The following is a 17,429-nucleotide window of genomic DNA, read 5'->3' as shown; positions in this document are numbered from 1 at the left end:
TTAACCATATGTCTGACGCAATATAACTGTAAATGAAATGTGTTGAGTGCGTCGTTAAATAAAACATTTCTTTCTTTCTGATTATAAAATGTATACACAAGCTTGGAACACCAAATAATAGGAATAATTGAATTAATCATGCTTATTCTTTTAGAAATAACTTCTTTTTGCAGACAACAGTCACAAAGCAGATATTTTGATGAAGTGTTTAGCAAATCACAAAAAACAATACTTGGAAAATGTTTACATAGGTGCATCAAATTCATGGGAATTTAAAAAAATGTGTGAATCTGGCCGAAAATATTTGACATTTGGAACAGTGGCGATAACAAATGGTGCAACAAAGGAGAACTTTTCCGTTCGTGCTACTGCTTCTTCTGGTGGTATGTAAATGTCATATTATGTGTAGTAAAACATCTTGTTACGGGCACTTTGACATACAAAGGTGACACATTTAAAATACCTAAATGTGACGGTTTGTATTAATTACAGAATAAAAATTAATAAAAAAATATCCTCTGTATTTGTTTTTGACCAGTTTTCATAAACTGATTTAAATTGACGTGCTTTTTTAAAAATCCATTTGTTTACTGTTATATTAGCTAGTGGCTGTTAAATGTCAGGCTTTTCCTACTTGTGGCTCCCATAGTCCAAAATATGGGAAAGTATTTTAATTTGCATGGTGTCACAGATTCTTTTTATGCAGACTTCAATATTAAATTTAATTTATGTTTGTGCTCATGCATATCCATGTAATCTCAAAGCACGCAGTCCTGGGCACAAACCTCAGCTAAATGGGCTGTCTGTCCAGGACAGGTTAATGGCTAGTTGTAAATGAAGCACAAGGCTCAAAATTAATGACGACACTGATGGCAGTTGCTGTAGTTGAGATATAAATTGCTGTAGGTCAGAAGCATCACTTAGCTCCCTCCTTTATCTTCTGACGGACCGTTACAAAATGCGCCCAACTTCCTTCATTTAAACTGCATACGTTTTCCCTTTGACATTAATCCTGTGGGACATTCAAAATTCCATAGCACCAGAAACCACCCTCCGCCTATTACCAACTTCGGTCGGGTTGCTGGTGCTCTCTTGCACCTTCCAGCACAGGCGGTCCCCTCTCCCACCGACCCCTTTCTTGTCCTGGACACAGAAGCCAGCTGAGGCCAGCACCTTTACCCATGACAGGCGTGCGCTAAAAAAGCTTGCTCATAATGTGCACGTTAAACCCTATGATCTGACCTCAGCATCACTGACTGCATTTTTGTGCTGTCTGTAAAACTCTTCAACAATGGCAAAATGTATCCATCTACATGTAGCTGTACATTATCTGCCAGAATATAACATTTGTACATTTGAAATGGGTCTACTTACAGCAAAATAACCTTTCAGTTATGTTTATTTCCTGCAAAAATCACTTTTTGAAACATTGCTGAGAGCAGGGTTAAAATTGCCGTCCACCCGTGGCATTTTTTTTGTTAACTGCTGTCAATTAATAGGGCTTGAAATAGAAAGTCAAATATAATAGCAAGTCAAATGAAATATGTCCTGGTAAGAAAAAAATATGACCTACTGAAAAAAGACAACACTGGGAGTGGGAAGAGTTTTGGGATAGTGTGTGGGAAATGTTAGAGCATTATGGGATTAAAATATAAAAGCTAAATTTATAGCAGATGAGATAATCATCCATACATCTTCTCTTGAAAAACTTTTGTTTGCTAAGTGAATTTCTATTTCACCTGCTTGTGCAGTAGTGTCGGTATAAAATGCTGCTACTGGCAGTAGCTGGTGGGAATTTGCCTTCATAGCTCAGTTGGTATAGTGCTAGACTCTTAATCTTGATAGTTCGTGGTTCATATCCCTTCAATGGAGGTTGATATATCTGTTACATTTGGAGCCGATGTAGGGACTGGGTGTGTTCGTAACAAGAATACAAGGAAAACCCAGTGAGGACCCGTAACAATTCAATTGCCCTTGGACCACAGGTCTTGGACGTAGCTTCACTTGAGGAGGGAGTATGTAGCAGTTTGTGTATAAAGTGCTCCTACTAGTAGTAGTGGTGTAGTGGTTCGGCCATATGGGCATGAGGCTGGTAGGGACTGGCTTGCTCCCCGGTAGGTGTAAGGTGTAAGGCATATAGCGTCTTGCTGATACATATGTGCCACAATGGTTATATCACTGTCCTAGTGACTTCATTTCATTTCTCATGCAGTTTTCTTTTCAAAGGTAAAGGTCACTGTTACCAAAAATAGAAATACAACATCACCATTCTAGCAACTTCATGTCTCATCCATTTTTCATGAAACTTGACATACAGGAATAGGATGATGAAACTGCGTGGATATTTGCTGTGTTTCTGATGCCTTGTTAATCAGTGTGCTCTAGTGGTGTCATTATAAACAAAACAAACTTTAACTCTTTCCCTTCACTCCTTTGAATTCCAACTTATTTTTTCTTGTGATCTGGAAGCTACTGTTTTTCACCTTCGTTTTGTTGTCCACCTCTACACCCGAGTCCTTGTCTCCAATCATGGCAATTGTTTGTCTGCACACTCCTGCTAAATTCTTATCAACTTTAACTTGTGGGCATATACAGTCAGTTGTTAAGGACATACTAGTAGTTTATATTTTATAATAATTATATTTTATAGAAAATAAATAATATTATATATGATAAATTAAAGAATTATTAGTCATATTAAATAAAATTAAATATATAATTAATATTGGCATTCAGCTGATATTTTTTCATCTTTAACTTCAGATTCAGCAGTTGTCAGTGATGAAGTCAGGTCCATCCCAACACGGAAAGAAGACATGATAAAATTTGAAAGTTTTACTTTCAATTCAAAGCTGAAAGTTGTCATTTGTCATGGAGATATTTTCAAATCTGGCACACAGGCATTGTTAACAGGAGAAAACAGAGAGTTGTTTCCCCTGAGCTCTGATTGGAAACGGTACTGCTTGTCAAAAAGGATGTCTGAAGAACAGTGGAAAACTGATTTCAAAAGAAAACATGTGTTTATACGACATAGTGAGGTATACATGGATCCAAGACCAATTCATGAATGTTTTAAGTATGTCTTCCACGCCATTGTGTATCCCTACCATGCATATGGAGAAAGAACATGGTTAAATGAAATGAAGAAGTTATATGAGAATGTTGTCAAAGAAACAGAGATATATGATATCTCCTCCATAGCCATGCCTCTCCTTATGACTGGTAGGTAAATATACTGAACTTCACTGAAAACTCACCAGCCAGATTTGTTGTTGTAAAACGATATAAAAACAAACAATAATACATTTAACTGATTTTGTATAACTGAATGTGTTCTGGTAGGCTAAACCAAACCATAATATTGTATGTATGGGTGAGGATTATTGTGTGTTTTATAGCAATCACACACATGTAATAGCTATGACTGAACATTGGGTGGTTTTGTGTTCAGTGAAGTTCAGTATATGTTCATTGTTACTGTAATACATAAAATAATTTCAAATAGTCACAAGATAGATTAGAATATTTACTGAAACTACAAAAGAGAGCTGATAGGATGATGTTAGATGCAGATCCTATTTCTCTATCTGCCCCACTATTTAAACCGTTAAAATGGATGATAGTGGAAACAAGAATCCATTATTACATGTAGTGTACAGACAGAATATTAACGGACAAAATGACTGGTCAAAATGTCAACTGACAGAATTGTAATGGTCAGTATGTGACTGGACACAATGTCTACCATTAATGTGGTAACTGGGTCAACCTCTGAATGTGTATGTGTGTGAGACAGAGAGAGACAGAGAGAGACAGAGACAGAGAGACAGAGACAGAGACAGAGAGAGAGAGAGAGAGACACACACACACAGAGGTGTGTGTTAGGATTAGGAACATAAAGTTCCTTGCTCATTACAAAATTAGGAATAATTAAAACATGCTCCCTTTGATATAAAAAAACATGCTATTACTAATTGAGAAAATCATATACACATTTAGTGCTGTCAAATGTATGCAAGTGGTGTTTTGATTGGTCAAATGAAAGGTTATACCATAGAACGTTTTTTTTTTTTTTTTTTTTTTTTTTTTTTTACAAATGTATAATCTGAAAGTTGACATTTTTACGTTGAGTACAACTTTAATAGTTGACATTTTGACTGTTGACATTTTGACTGTTGACATTTTGTACTACATCCGTAGATGGTAGTGTCTATTGTGGTGTACATTAATTACTCTACATACGGTGATGTTATGTACACTGTATGGTGTTGACTTGTGATGTGATATGATGTGATGTGGTGATTGTTACGTGATGGTGTGGTATGATTTGATGTACTATGTTGTGATGTGTATAATATGGTGGTGATGTATGTAATATGGGCAAAAACTCTGATATTGTTAACTTTCGAAAAATATGGTTCGACATCATTTATCTTGAAAAGAAAAAAGAAAGAAATGTTTTATTTAATGACGCACTCAAAACATTTTATTTACGGTTATATGGTGTCAGACATATGGTTACGGACCACACAGATTTTGAGAGGAAATCCACTGTCGCCATTACATGGGCTACTCTTTCCGATTAGCAGCAAGGGATCTTTTATTTGCACTTCCCACAGGCAGGATAGCACAAACCATGGCCTTTGTTGAACCAGTTATAGAACACTGGTCGGTACAAGTGGTTTACACCTACCCATTGAGCCTTGCGGAGCACTCACTCAGAGTTTGGAGTCTGTATCTGGATTAAAAATCCCATGCCTCGACTGGGATCCGAACCCAGTACCTACCAGACTGTAGACCGATGGCCTAACCACGACGCCACTGAGGCCGGTTTCATTTGTCTTGAATGCATTGATGTAATAATTTATTTTGTGTGGTGATTTTGTTAAAAAAAAGTGCAGTCGTTTCAGAAAAAACATGGTGACCACAGGTTTCAATAAATATTTACTATGTGCTGATCCAACTATAAGGTCCAACAACTATTAAAAATTATCTGCTGTGTTACTCATATGTGTAACGCAGTATAACAGCTTTGATGGCAATAACTTGAAGCATGTTACATGTATATCTGCTGTGTTACTCATATGTGTAACGCAGTATAACAGCTTTGATGGCAATAACTTGAAGGATGTTACATGTATATTTGCTGTGTTACTCGTATGTGTAACGTAGTATGTCAGCTTTGATGGCATTAACTTGAAGCATGTTACATGTATATCTGCTGTGTTACTCGTATGTGTAACGTAGTATGTCAGCTTTGATGGCATTAACTTGAAGCATGTTACATGTATATCTGCTGTGTTACTCTTATGTGTAACGCAGTATGTCAGCTTTGATGGCAATAACTTGAAGCATGTTACATGTATATCTGCTGTGTTACTCGTATGTGTAACGTAGTATGTCAGCTTTGATGGCAATAACTTGAAGCATGTTACATGTATATCTGCTGTGTTACTTGTATGTGTAACGTAGTATGTCAGCTTTGATGGCAAAAACTTGAAGCATGTTAATGTATATCTGCTGTGTTACCCGTATGTGTAACGTAGCATGTCAGCTTTGATGGCAATAACTTGAAGCATGTTACATGTATATCTGCTGTGTTACTCGTATGTGTAACATAGTATGTCAGCTTTGATGGCAATAACTTGAAGCATGTTACATACACATGTATATCTGCTGTATTACTCGTATGTGTAACGTAGTATGTCAGCTTTGATGGCAATAACTTGAAGCATGTTACATGTATATCTGCTGTGTTACTTGTATGTGTAACGTAGTATGTCAGCTTTGATGGCAATAACTTGAAGCATGTTAATGTATATCTGCTGTGTTACCCGTATGTGTAACGTAGTATGTCAGCTTTGATGGCAATAACTTGAAGCATGTTACATGTATATCTGCTGTGTTACTCGTATGTGTAACGTAGTATGTCAGCTTTGATAGCAATAACATGAAGCATGTTACATGTATATGTGCTGTGTTACTCGTATGTGTAACGTAGTATGTCAGCTTTGATGGCAATAACTTGAAGCATGTTACATACATGTATATCTGCTGTGTTACTTGTATGTGTAACGCAGTATGTCAGCTTTGATGGCAATAACTTGAAGCATGTTACATGTATATCTGCTGTGTTACTCGTATGTGTAACGCAGTATGTCAGCTTTGATGGCATTAACTTGAATCATGTTACGTGTGCATGTATATCTGCTTTCATATGGCTATACTTATTTTTATTCAACAGTACCGTATGCAAATAAATTTTAAAAAGTATATTCTGCATGTCACCAAAGACAAAAAAATGTGTTACTAGTTTTGTGTAGCATGTAAAACATGGAAGAATTAATTTTCTTATGGCTTATAAACTATTTATCAACCATGCATTATTCATATTTAAATGTAATTTTATTAAATTTTACCATGTACATACAAAAATTACCACCATAAACTTAACAAATATGAAACCTGATAATTGATTTAAAAAAAAACCCGCAGAACATGTTACGCTATATTTTGATTTATTTATAGAATAGAAAAAAAAGTATTTTGTTGTGAATATAACTGCCAGCCAGACAAGTAGGCTAGTAGAGTTCAGCTAGACCGAGCAGAACAAAAACGTCCGCTAAACTGGTTTATGCGCTTCACGTTAAACCCAATATCCACGTCAGGAACCAATCGCATAGTTCGCGAACGTTTGGAAAACGTTCGTTGGCTGTTCTCAGTGTGCACATAGGTCACGTTTGACAGTCAGCCGAGACTGTTGCACGTGTCAAAAGACATTGTTGCAGACATTAAACAATATGATTATACGCAAGTAAATCTTGATGTAAATTCATCTGTAATGAAATTTACTTTTCGGGTCCCAATCTGGGGACCACGGATTCAGCTACCCCTTTCGGTTGTAGACTTTTGCTGGTACTAAGAGTCTATTAATAATTCTCTAGAAGGCTGAAATTACTATAAACCAGACCGACTTGGCTAGCACAGAAAATCCAAACTAACAAATAAACAGATTACACATTTATTTGAGGGAGTACAAACAAATAACAAATATGTATGGTAGTCCTCTAAGATCCATATATGAATTGACTACCACATATCCATACAAATAAATATTTATATTTAGGGACGTGTATGAATGTGTCGTGGATAATCCCGACAGAGAATATTCGCGGAATTAAATTTACATCTGCAGGACAGCCCACACCAAATAATTAGGCTCTACACCTTACACGATTACCCATCCATGCCGATGTACACGAACTCTGTTAAATCATATATATTGGACAGCCCCCTTCAAAGCTATTTTTAACCACAAGACCCTATTAAAGCAGTCGTTAATCCATATAATTAGGACTCACTTATTAGGAATGGGGTTACAAACCATTGACAATGACGAATTCCGCTTATTAAAATCATTGAGATCCTAATTTAATCAGGTTTAATTTATTCAGACGGGTCATCCGTTCTCTAACTCAGCCAAAACGATTAAGCGGACAGTTCGTGCACGGTAAAAACACAGAATTATATATGGGACGATTACACCTTACACGTAACACGGGTCATTGCCTGACTCGCTTTACGTAGTTAATTTATAATTTTAATAACTGAAACTTATAAGATATACATTGGTTAAACATATGTATAAATGGGCAGACAGCTAGGAATGGAAGCAAACATGTTTACATATATATAAAACTAAAAACAACACAGCACACAAAAACTAACCTCACAGAAAAACAACCTGAGTGCAAGTGGGGAATCTGGGATGAATAATGTGCATCGAAAAATAATCTAACTTGACCAACCTGATTGGTTGATTCAGTCAGGCCACACTCTTGCACGGACTTCTGCCGACAACATTTACAACGGTTGCACGACACTTATTGTATTATCCCTCGTAGCAATGAGAAAATAACGTTCCTGATATTCATAAGTGAGTAGAGTTAGATCATGCTGTTAATGTAATTAGTAAGAGATATAATCGAAATCTTAACTGAATATAATAACCAAGGAAAATATAAAAAGACAGACAGACTGAAAACCAGGAACGCTACACATCAATGAATACTTAATTGCTGTTTCGTTTGTTTATTTCCGTTGTCTTTGTTAATTTCGCGCTCGTGCATTTCGCGATCGCAGGAAAGGAACATGCAGTATTTATACAAATTGCGGTTAAACGTACACTGAATACAATTAGTTAAAAATAATCATGATATTTTTAGATAAAATATTATATAAATTTGTTGACTGTGAGGAGACATCTCAAAAGTTAGCTAGATTTCAAAAAGACCATAAAATGTGAATTCATTATCTTTTTAATCAAAACCGTTTGACGTAAATGAATAGTTGTCATAATGTGAAGTCAGCATTCTTAGGCTACGTATTTTACAAGCTGAAATCAAGAACAAGCATTTAACAAGACGTGGAAATCAACAAAATGTCGCAAATTACGAAATTGTTGGGGTGTGGAATAGATGGGTTATTTTAAAATACAATTAAAAGCAGTTCAAACCAAAATAAAGATTGCTATTTTACAGAAATAATGAGCACTGTTTAAAAAAAGAAGAGTATTGGCTCTCAGATTTTTATTAATGCCATAGACCTTAGAATTTTGGGTGTGTTTGCAGAGGGCATTGGCTTCCAACTCTGCATATCTCCCCTCACCCACTGAAAAATCAAAGTAATATATTAACTGCCCTACCCCCCATAACTGTCTTTGATTTTGACGGGGATAATTTTGTTATTCAGATGTATTCCAGTTTGTACATAATTAGCTGAAAAAGATACATTTTCATATTCATATATAAATACTCTATACAGTACTACACAAAACAATTTTGGCTAAAATATTTTCATTATGGCCAATAAAAATCCCATTTGGCAATTTTTTTGGCAACAGGTATTTTTAATCCTAGATGAGCCCTGAGTTCATCAAAGTATTATGACTGTGACAGCCCAAGCGAGATCGAACCACCTCTGTGGATCCATTCAGCTGATTGGGTTTTTTCTCGTTCCAACCAGTGCACGACAACCAGACAAAGGCTGTGGTATGTGCCTTCCTGTCTGTGGGAAAGTGCATATAAAAGATCCCTTGCTGCATTAGGAAAAATGTAGCAGGTTTCCTCTGATGACTACGAGTCAGAATTACTAAATGTTTGACAATCAATAGCCGATGATTAATTAATCGGTATGCTCCAGTGGTGTCGTTAAACAAACAATTTTTTCAGCCTAAGTGAAGATAAGCTGTAGATAAATAATGTTAAAAAAGAAATAAAACTAAACTGATAAGTAATGATAATAATTTCAGTTTCATTTTAAAGACTGTTATATTCATAAAATGTTTTATGAAATATGTGGCCAACCAAGAGATGATGTTGGGTAACTAACCTTCAGCTACTGGTTGCCCACCGGGCAACTATCACAATTTCACATTTGTGCACCCCTGACTATATCAGTATTTACAGACATTCTAAAAGTAGGTGCAATGTTTTTGGTTTTGGCCTAAAAAAAACACCCTTGATTTAATCAAAACTGACATTAGATTGTTGAAATAACACCCTGTGACATGTATAATCAATTGAAATGCTCAATATTTCCGTAGATGGTTGGGCTGCTTGTGTTCCCTTGCACATACCAGTGTGGGCTACCCCCTCTCCCACCCGCCCCAAACCTTTTCCCGCCCTGGATGAAGGAGCCGGCAAAAGTAAACACCTGCGCCCATGACAGGTGTGCTACAACAACTTGTTCTGAATGTGCATGACAAAAACCTATGACATGACCTGACCTACATTCTGATTATTAACACTTTGTAACAAGTAATAAAATGCAGGGTTAATGAGATAAGTACCGTAGTCTGTTTCTAAAAACAGCTACGTGAAGTTGCATGTAGCTAACAGATTTTGTGTAATTAGATCACTATAAACATTTTCAAAATCCTCACCTTAGCTCTATTTTGACAATTAGCTTCTGTTGAATTAAGGCAATTATTAGTATGTGCCAGTATCAAAATTTTAATTGACCTGGGACGACAAACAGTATTAAAATTACCTTTTGTTAGTAACGTGATGGGACGCAGCCCAGTGGTACAGCGCTTGCTCGATGTAGGATCGATCCCCGTCGGTGAACCCATTGGGCTATTTCTTGTTCCAGCCAGTGCACCATGACTGGTATATCAAAGGCAGTGGTATGTGCTATCCTGTCTATTGGAAAGTGCATATAAAAGATCCCTTGCTGCTAATCGAAAAGAGTAGCCCATGAAGTGGCGACAGCGGGTTTCCTCTCTCAATATCTGTGTGGTCCTTAACCATATATCTGATGCCATATAACCCTATATAAAAGTGTTGAGTGTGTCGTTAAATAAAACATTTCTTTCTTTTTGTTATTTAAATATTGCTTTTTTAATAATCACAATAGTCAATAGTTTTGTGAAATTATGTTGAGAATTAGTTTACAATTGGAAACAAATTAAGTTACTTTTTTTAAATGTTTGTTTTTAATACTTTTGTTTTACAAAAAACATACATCAGGTTGTTGGAGAAAATGTTAATGACTAGATTAGTTTCAGTAGGAATACAAACGTGTCTAAAAAGATATTCCAAGTCACTCAGAACCTGATTTTGTTTACAAATGTTGATGTTAATGAAATAAAATGTAATTTGTATTTCTATAAATATTCAAACCAAAACATACATTGCACATAAATTTTACTCTTATTACATATTATGTGTTAAAGCAGCTTTGGATACTAAGTGATACTAAGTGATACTAAGTACATTTTTCTGCAGGTTATAACTCTAAAAAGCAAAGTTCTAGCAGAAACACATGTACCTGTTTTTAATGACAAAATATGTTACCTGAACCCCCATCTGTGAAAATGGTTATGCAGATGTCTCAAAATATGATGTATTTAATATGGTGTGGTGTGATGTGTGTAATATAATATGGTGTGTAATGAGACATATTTAATATGATGTGGTGTGATGTATTTAATATGTTGTGTGATGTGTGTAATGTATACTATGCCATTTTTATATGATTCATATATAAATACATGATTTGATTGATAGTAATATGTTGTGGTGTGATATATTTAATATGGTGTGCTGTGATGGGTGTAATATGGTGTGGTGTGACGTGTTTAATATATGGTGTTGTGTGATGTATTTAATATGGTGTGATGCCATATCTGTAATACAGTATGTGATGTATGTAATATTGTGGTGTGATGTATGTAATATAGTGTGGTGTGACACATGTTTATGTAATATGGTGTGGTGTGATTTATGTAATATGATGTGTGTAATATGCTGTGGTGTGATGTGATATACATGTATGTACTATGCATGGTGAGGTGTGTGCAATATGGTACAATGTTGTGTGTTAAGTACTATAGTGTTTTGTGTGTGGTGTGGTGACTGGTATTGAGTATTTTGTGCTGTGTTGTGTGTTATGTTGCATGTGATGTGGTTCCGTGTGATCTGCAGGACTCAAAATTAACAATGGTACTGACGGCAATTTCCATCGTTGAGATATAAATTGCCGTAGGTAAACAGCATCAATAATGGCACAAAAGTGCCGTCAGTAAAACTCCTCAACAATGGCAAAGTGTATAGGCTACACTGTGTGCATTATCTGTCAATATTTAACATTTGCACATTTAAAATATGTCCCCATACAGCAAAATAACCTTTCATTCATGTTTATTTGCTGCAAATGTCACATTTATAAAAACTGCTACAGGCAGGCTCAAAATTGCTGTCGGGCCCTTTCACTCATGGCAATTCTTTTAAAATTTGCTGTGGGAGACAAATTCTTAAGTTTGAGCCCTGTATCTGGTTTGTTGTGGTATATTATGGTATAGCATTTGATAATATTGATCTAATATAAGGTCTAACCATGTTGTTACGGGCACTAAATTGATTATGTCATGGCTAGTTGTTTCTAGCTCTACTGTTATCTAAATTCTGTTTCTCAACAACTCTTGGCTACTAAATGTTCAGATATATCAGATACTTAAATTACTGCTTTTAAACTTCAGAAAATGTTCCAAGAGGTTATGCAGTGGATGCAGCTGTTCAGAGTCTGGCTGAGATAAAAACTACTTTGAAACAAGTTCACATTTATGTGTCCAGTTTGGATGACTTCGACAAAATGTGCAACAGTTGTTGGAAGCATGAGGTGCTAAATGTGGACACGTTCGTGGACATGGTGTCTTCTTCAGGTGCGCGGAACAAGAATGATTCAGCATCAAAATCACATACATTATTAGCACCCTCCACCGATACTGCACAGTTTAACAGTAAGTTAAGTGTATTTGCATGGGTTTCCCAAATGATTTTAAAGGGATCATATCATTACGCCGTTCAATGAGCAGCCTGTAGGTGACACATATATAGTTCCATTGAAAATAGTGCCCCTTTATTTTAGTTTTTTGGAATTGGCCAGAACTGATTATGCAGTGTTGAAGGGGGGGGGAGGGGGGGGGGGGGCAACTCATTATGGTGTAAAAACAGGGTTGATTCCTGCATTTACAACCAAATGTCATATCATGTAGTGTGATTTCTGCATCTAGAACCGAATGTCATATCATGTAGTGTGAAAACTGGGTTGATTCCTGCATCTAGAACTGAATGTCATATCATGTAGTGTGATTTCTGCATCTAGAACCGAATGTCATATCATGTAGTGTGAAAACTGGGTTGATTCCTGCATCTAGAACTGAATGTCATATCATGTAGTGTGATTTCTGCATCTAGAACCGAATGTCATATCATGTAGTGTGAAAACTGGGTTGATTCCTGCATCTAGAACTGAATGTCATATCATGTAGTGTGATTTCTGCATCTAGAACCGAATGTCATATCATGTAGTGTGAAAACTGGGTTGATTCCTGCATCTAGAACCGAATGTCATATCATGTAGTGTAAAAACCAGGTTGATTTCTGCATCTAGAACCAAATGTCATATCATGTAGTGTGTTGCCCATCTACTGTGGTTTAATGAAAGTTGCTTCCCTTTTCGGATTCTTGAAATAAAGGAGGTAATATTTTAAACTCCAGGTGGTGAACTTGTTATTTCTTTCAGTAGAATGATGTCATTGGGGCTACTCTCTTCTTCTAAGGTACAAAGTTAAACTTGGCTTTTCCGATTTAATTGCTACATTATGACGCTAATGTTTTCATGCTCCCTTAAATATAAACAATAGTGGTGACATAACTAGATCCTTGTTCTGCAAGTTAGTAATTTTATCGCTTAAAGAATCACATAACCATTTTGACTAGATGTTTTATACCTTGCTTTTGGGGAATTTATAATGATATAGACTTGTTCACAAATTGAGCTTCACATTAAGATACATGTTTCTACTGTTTCTCTTTATCAAGCAATGTTGGAACAGTTAGCGATATGTTCCAATGATTTAACAAAATAATAAAAAAATTGATTGGTTTGGCTCTATGTGATGATGTATTATGAAAATCCATAATTGATCATGCAGGAAAATGTCAACAATAATTGTTCAACCAGTTTAGAGGATGTAATTGATGTTAAATTGTTGGGGTTTGTTTTCATGTGTACATAAATTAAATAATTTTAAATAGTTATTAATTGTAAAATTAGTGATTTGTAGGGTATATCCTATGAACATGACAATGGGTGCTTGGTCCTTATAATTATAATCCTTATGTTCATATAATTCTGATCGATCGTATAATCAAAAGCTGATCTGTTGGTCCAAATGATTATAACCGATGATCAATGATGAAATTCCAATCAATTCTCAACACTAGAAATTGTTTGACAGTCGATGCATTGAAAGTTTAATCTTGACTGCTGCAATAGGTTTTTCAGGGTAAGCTAGGGGAAGTTTGGAATTACAGACCGTGACAATAAAATGTTTTTAGGGGAGTGATTAATTGCTCCCCTAACTTAAATTATGGGGAGCCATTTCAGATATTACCATATTTATATGTATACCATATAAAGTGAGGACAACAGTCTCATCCCAGAACCAGCCGACATCACGTGATGATTGGTCATCTAGACAGACATCTTTGACAACAGTCTCATCCCAGAACCTGCCGACATCACGTGATGATTGGCAATCTTGTAGCACATCATCAGCTACAACCTCATACCTGAATGGTTCTGCATCTCATTATTTGTTCCCATCCAGTAAGACATATTCAACTACAGCCTCTCTCCAGAACCAGTCAACATCACAAGATGTTTTGTCATCTATTAACACCTCATTGGCTACAACATCATCCAGTAAGATACATGTGACTACAGCCTCTCTCCAAAACCATTCAACATCAAGTGACCGCTTCCCATCGAGTAAGATAAATTCGACTACAGCCTCTCTCCAAAACCATTCAACATCAAGTGACCGCTTCCCATCCAGTTAGATAAATTCGACTACAGCCTCTCTCCAAAACCATTCAACGTCAAGTGACCGCTTCCCATCCAGTAAGATAAATTCGACTACAGCCTCTCTCCAAAACCATTCAACGTCAAGTGACCGCTTCCCATCCAGTAAGATGTCCTCATCACTTAACAATTACTCATCCATTAAGACATCTTCTACCACTACGTTTTTTAAGTATTTTGTGGCACATAGTTTGGTAATATATAATGATCTTGCCATTATGAAGTAAAACAATGAGATTTAGGTATAATCTTTCCAAAGGTCGGCTGCGACGACAGTGTCAACTTTTGCATTAAAGTTTAATGTTTATATATACATTTATATTATTATTATTTTTATTATTCCTAGGGGTGCAACGATATGATCAAAACCGTATTGTGATACAACAAACTGTATTGCAATATGTACTGCAATACAGCTGATATTATTTAAATTTAATATTTATGTTGGCTTTTTTAAAATGAAAACAGAAGGGATAAACTTTTTAATAAACTTTAATGAATTTTCAGTTTGGGATCAGGATTCAGTGCTGTTACAATAGCCCCAACTGTAATGAATATTCATTCATGAGGAAAAATAAAATTGTCAAAGAGAAAGGAATAATACATATAATAATATACATGTACATGTATGTATAAACTGTAATGTTTGAAAGGTAATATTAGCCAAATAGCGTAAAAAATGGTGGAGTTTGTATGTTTTTATCTAGAATCATGAAGGCGGAATGATAAACATCAAAACATAAAAGAAAACCAAAACAAAAAGACATTTGATCACATTGACACACACACACACACACACACACACACACACACACACACAAAAATCAAATTGTGTATATTCAACATGATGGAATAAATTAAAAAAAGGAATAATTGGTATGAATTTTAACTCCCATATGCGAGACCAGACGCTCAACTTTTCTTACCAATACCAATGATGGATCTTGCTACTCTACTAGTGGCAGTGCCATTCTCCTAGCGGCACCAATGTTGGATCTTTTTCAACAATCTTGAGGGGCATCAAGACTGGAGGGCACAGTGGTTGGATCAGCTGGGGAAGGGGGGTCTTGAGTGGGAGAGTGGGTCACACCAATGTTCCCGATAAGATGATGCCCCTCCATACCCAAACCAATAATTAACTTCCTGTGGCTGGGGCCCAACTTCCTTTACCAATTTCCATTTCCCCTTCCATAAGGGCTTAATTATATTAAATATTAAGGAATTCAATTAATTTAGATAGCCTGATCCACAATGCGACAAAATTATTGAGTATTTTTTATTATAGTTATATTTGAAATGCGCACAAAAATTATATAAAGTCCCCCATAAATGTTTGGGCTGTAATAATCTAAATTGTCGCCATAATATTTTCTGTCCTGGGTCGGGCTACTGGCTATCCAGAAACGTGACCCGGGACAGACATGCTTGAAACCTTCATGGTGTATGAGCATGTTAAAATTACCTGCAACTGCAACCATATACAAGTATTCTGTACTGACAGTGTGGCCAGAAAATTAATGATAGATGACACCATTGCAGCATTTTAACAGTTTGAGCTAGCACGATTTTAGACGAAACGATTCATAACGTAGTCAGACAGACAGACATTTTATTAAAGTCTCACCTTATGTATACAATTTTAGTAGTTGATTGGACATTTTGTGCAGACAGTCTGGGATCGATCCCTGCCGGTGGGCCCATTGGGCTATTTCTCATGTCAGCCACTGCACCGCAATTGGTATATCAAAGGTCGTGGTATGTACTATCCTATCTGTGGGATGGTGCATATAAAAGATCCCTTGCTACTAATGAAAACATGTAGTGGATTTCCTCTCTATGACTGTGTCAAAATGACTATATGTTTGAAATCCAACAGCTGATGATTAATAAATCAATGTGCTCTAGTAGTGTCTTTAATCATAACAAACTTCTTCCAGTCATGATAAACTTCTGAAAGAGAATGCTTTAAAAATGTGTTTCTCAGTAATAATGATGAAGCAATAGGTGTACAGAAGTCTGTATAGATAATTATCTGAATGAGCATAATTGTTCTCCAATATTTATACTGTTTAAATGTTGTTGGTTTTTGAGGGAGTCTTATTCTCAATCCTTATTTTGTTGTTTTAGATCTCTCATCTCAAAGACATGAATCATCACATCCTTCCAGCGAGCACCAACTGGAAAATGGCCTAATATTTACAGTTCATCTTGAGGACATTCTAAAAGTTGGAGCAGACGCAGTAGTCACTGGAGAAAGTCCAGATCTCAGTGTCATGAGCTTAGTGACTCAGAAGTTGTGTGAATCAGGAGGAATTAGATACAATGTATGGAGAGACCATCTCTTGACGCGACACAGGAGACTGAAGTTTGGCAAAGTCTACGAAACATCCACATCTATTACAGATCTTCCATATAGATACTCATTCCACGCCATTATGTATGTGTACCGAAGTGGATATGACATGGAGTGGGCAACTGGTATGGATGAGATCTATTCAAATATCATCAACAAAGCTGAAGAAAAGGTCTTAAGATCTGTTGTTATGCCTTTACTTGGAAGTGGTTAGTATAAAGATGTATTTGGTCAATCTCTGTAGTCCATGTCTTAAACATTAAAGATAGATTTGTGAATGGTTTAAATACTTTAACAGATACATGTAGATTATGTTTGTATCTTACCTTGCGGACATCAGAAGGCAAGAAATAGTAGTACTTTTCCAATGGCAGTGACGACAGCATAAAAAACATTTAAGCATATTATACAACTGAAAGTTTCTGCTAATGTATACTGAGTTTTTATTAGTTTTTTTATTAGTGACTTTAACTATGTTAGGCTGTCTTTCCATCAGCGCAGTTGTCGCTGTGTGGATAGCTGCCTAACGTTTCAATCTACGTGGCTTGCACATTTGCATTAATTCTCTTCCATGCAACGTCATTAATGAAGCAGCCATGTTTTTCTACGAGTAATCATGGGTAATCCCCCTAAATGAGTCATTTCA

General features: G+C 36.0%; 1 protein-coding gene across 1 annotated transcript; it reads left to right on the top strand.

The window, feature by feature from the left end:
* Positions 1-219: 219 nt before the first annotated feature.
* LOC121392511 lies at positions 220-16,992 on the top strand (the record flags this gene model as incomplete). The annotated part of the gene is made up of 4 exons (XM_041523697.1): positions 220-383; positions 2,764-3,222; positions 12,041-12,301; positions 16,558-16,992. Coding segments are annotated over exons 1-4 (1,258 nt in total), but the record flags the coding sequence as incomplete, so codon positions are not given.
* Positions 16,993-17,429: the final 437 nt, after the last annotated feature.

The sequence above is a fragment of the Gigantopelta aegis genome, unplaced genomic scaffold (genome assembly GCF_016097555.1).
Source record: "Gigantopelta aegis isolate Gae_Host unplaced genomic scaffold, Gae_host_genome ctg3994_pilon_pilon:::debris, whole genome shotgun sequence".
Classification (NCBI taxonomy): Eukaryota; Metazoa; Mollusca; class Gastropoda; order Neomphalida; family Peltospiridae; genus Gigantopelta; species Gigantopelta aegis.
This window is presented reverse-complemented; position numbering and strand designations above follow the sequence as displayed.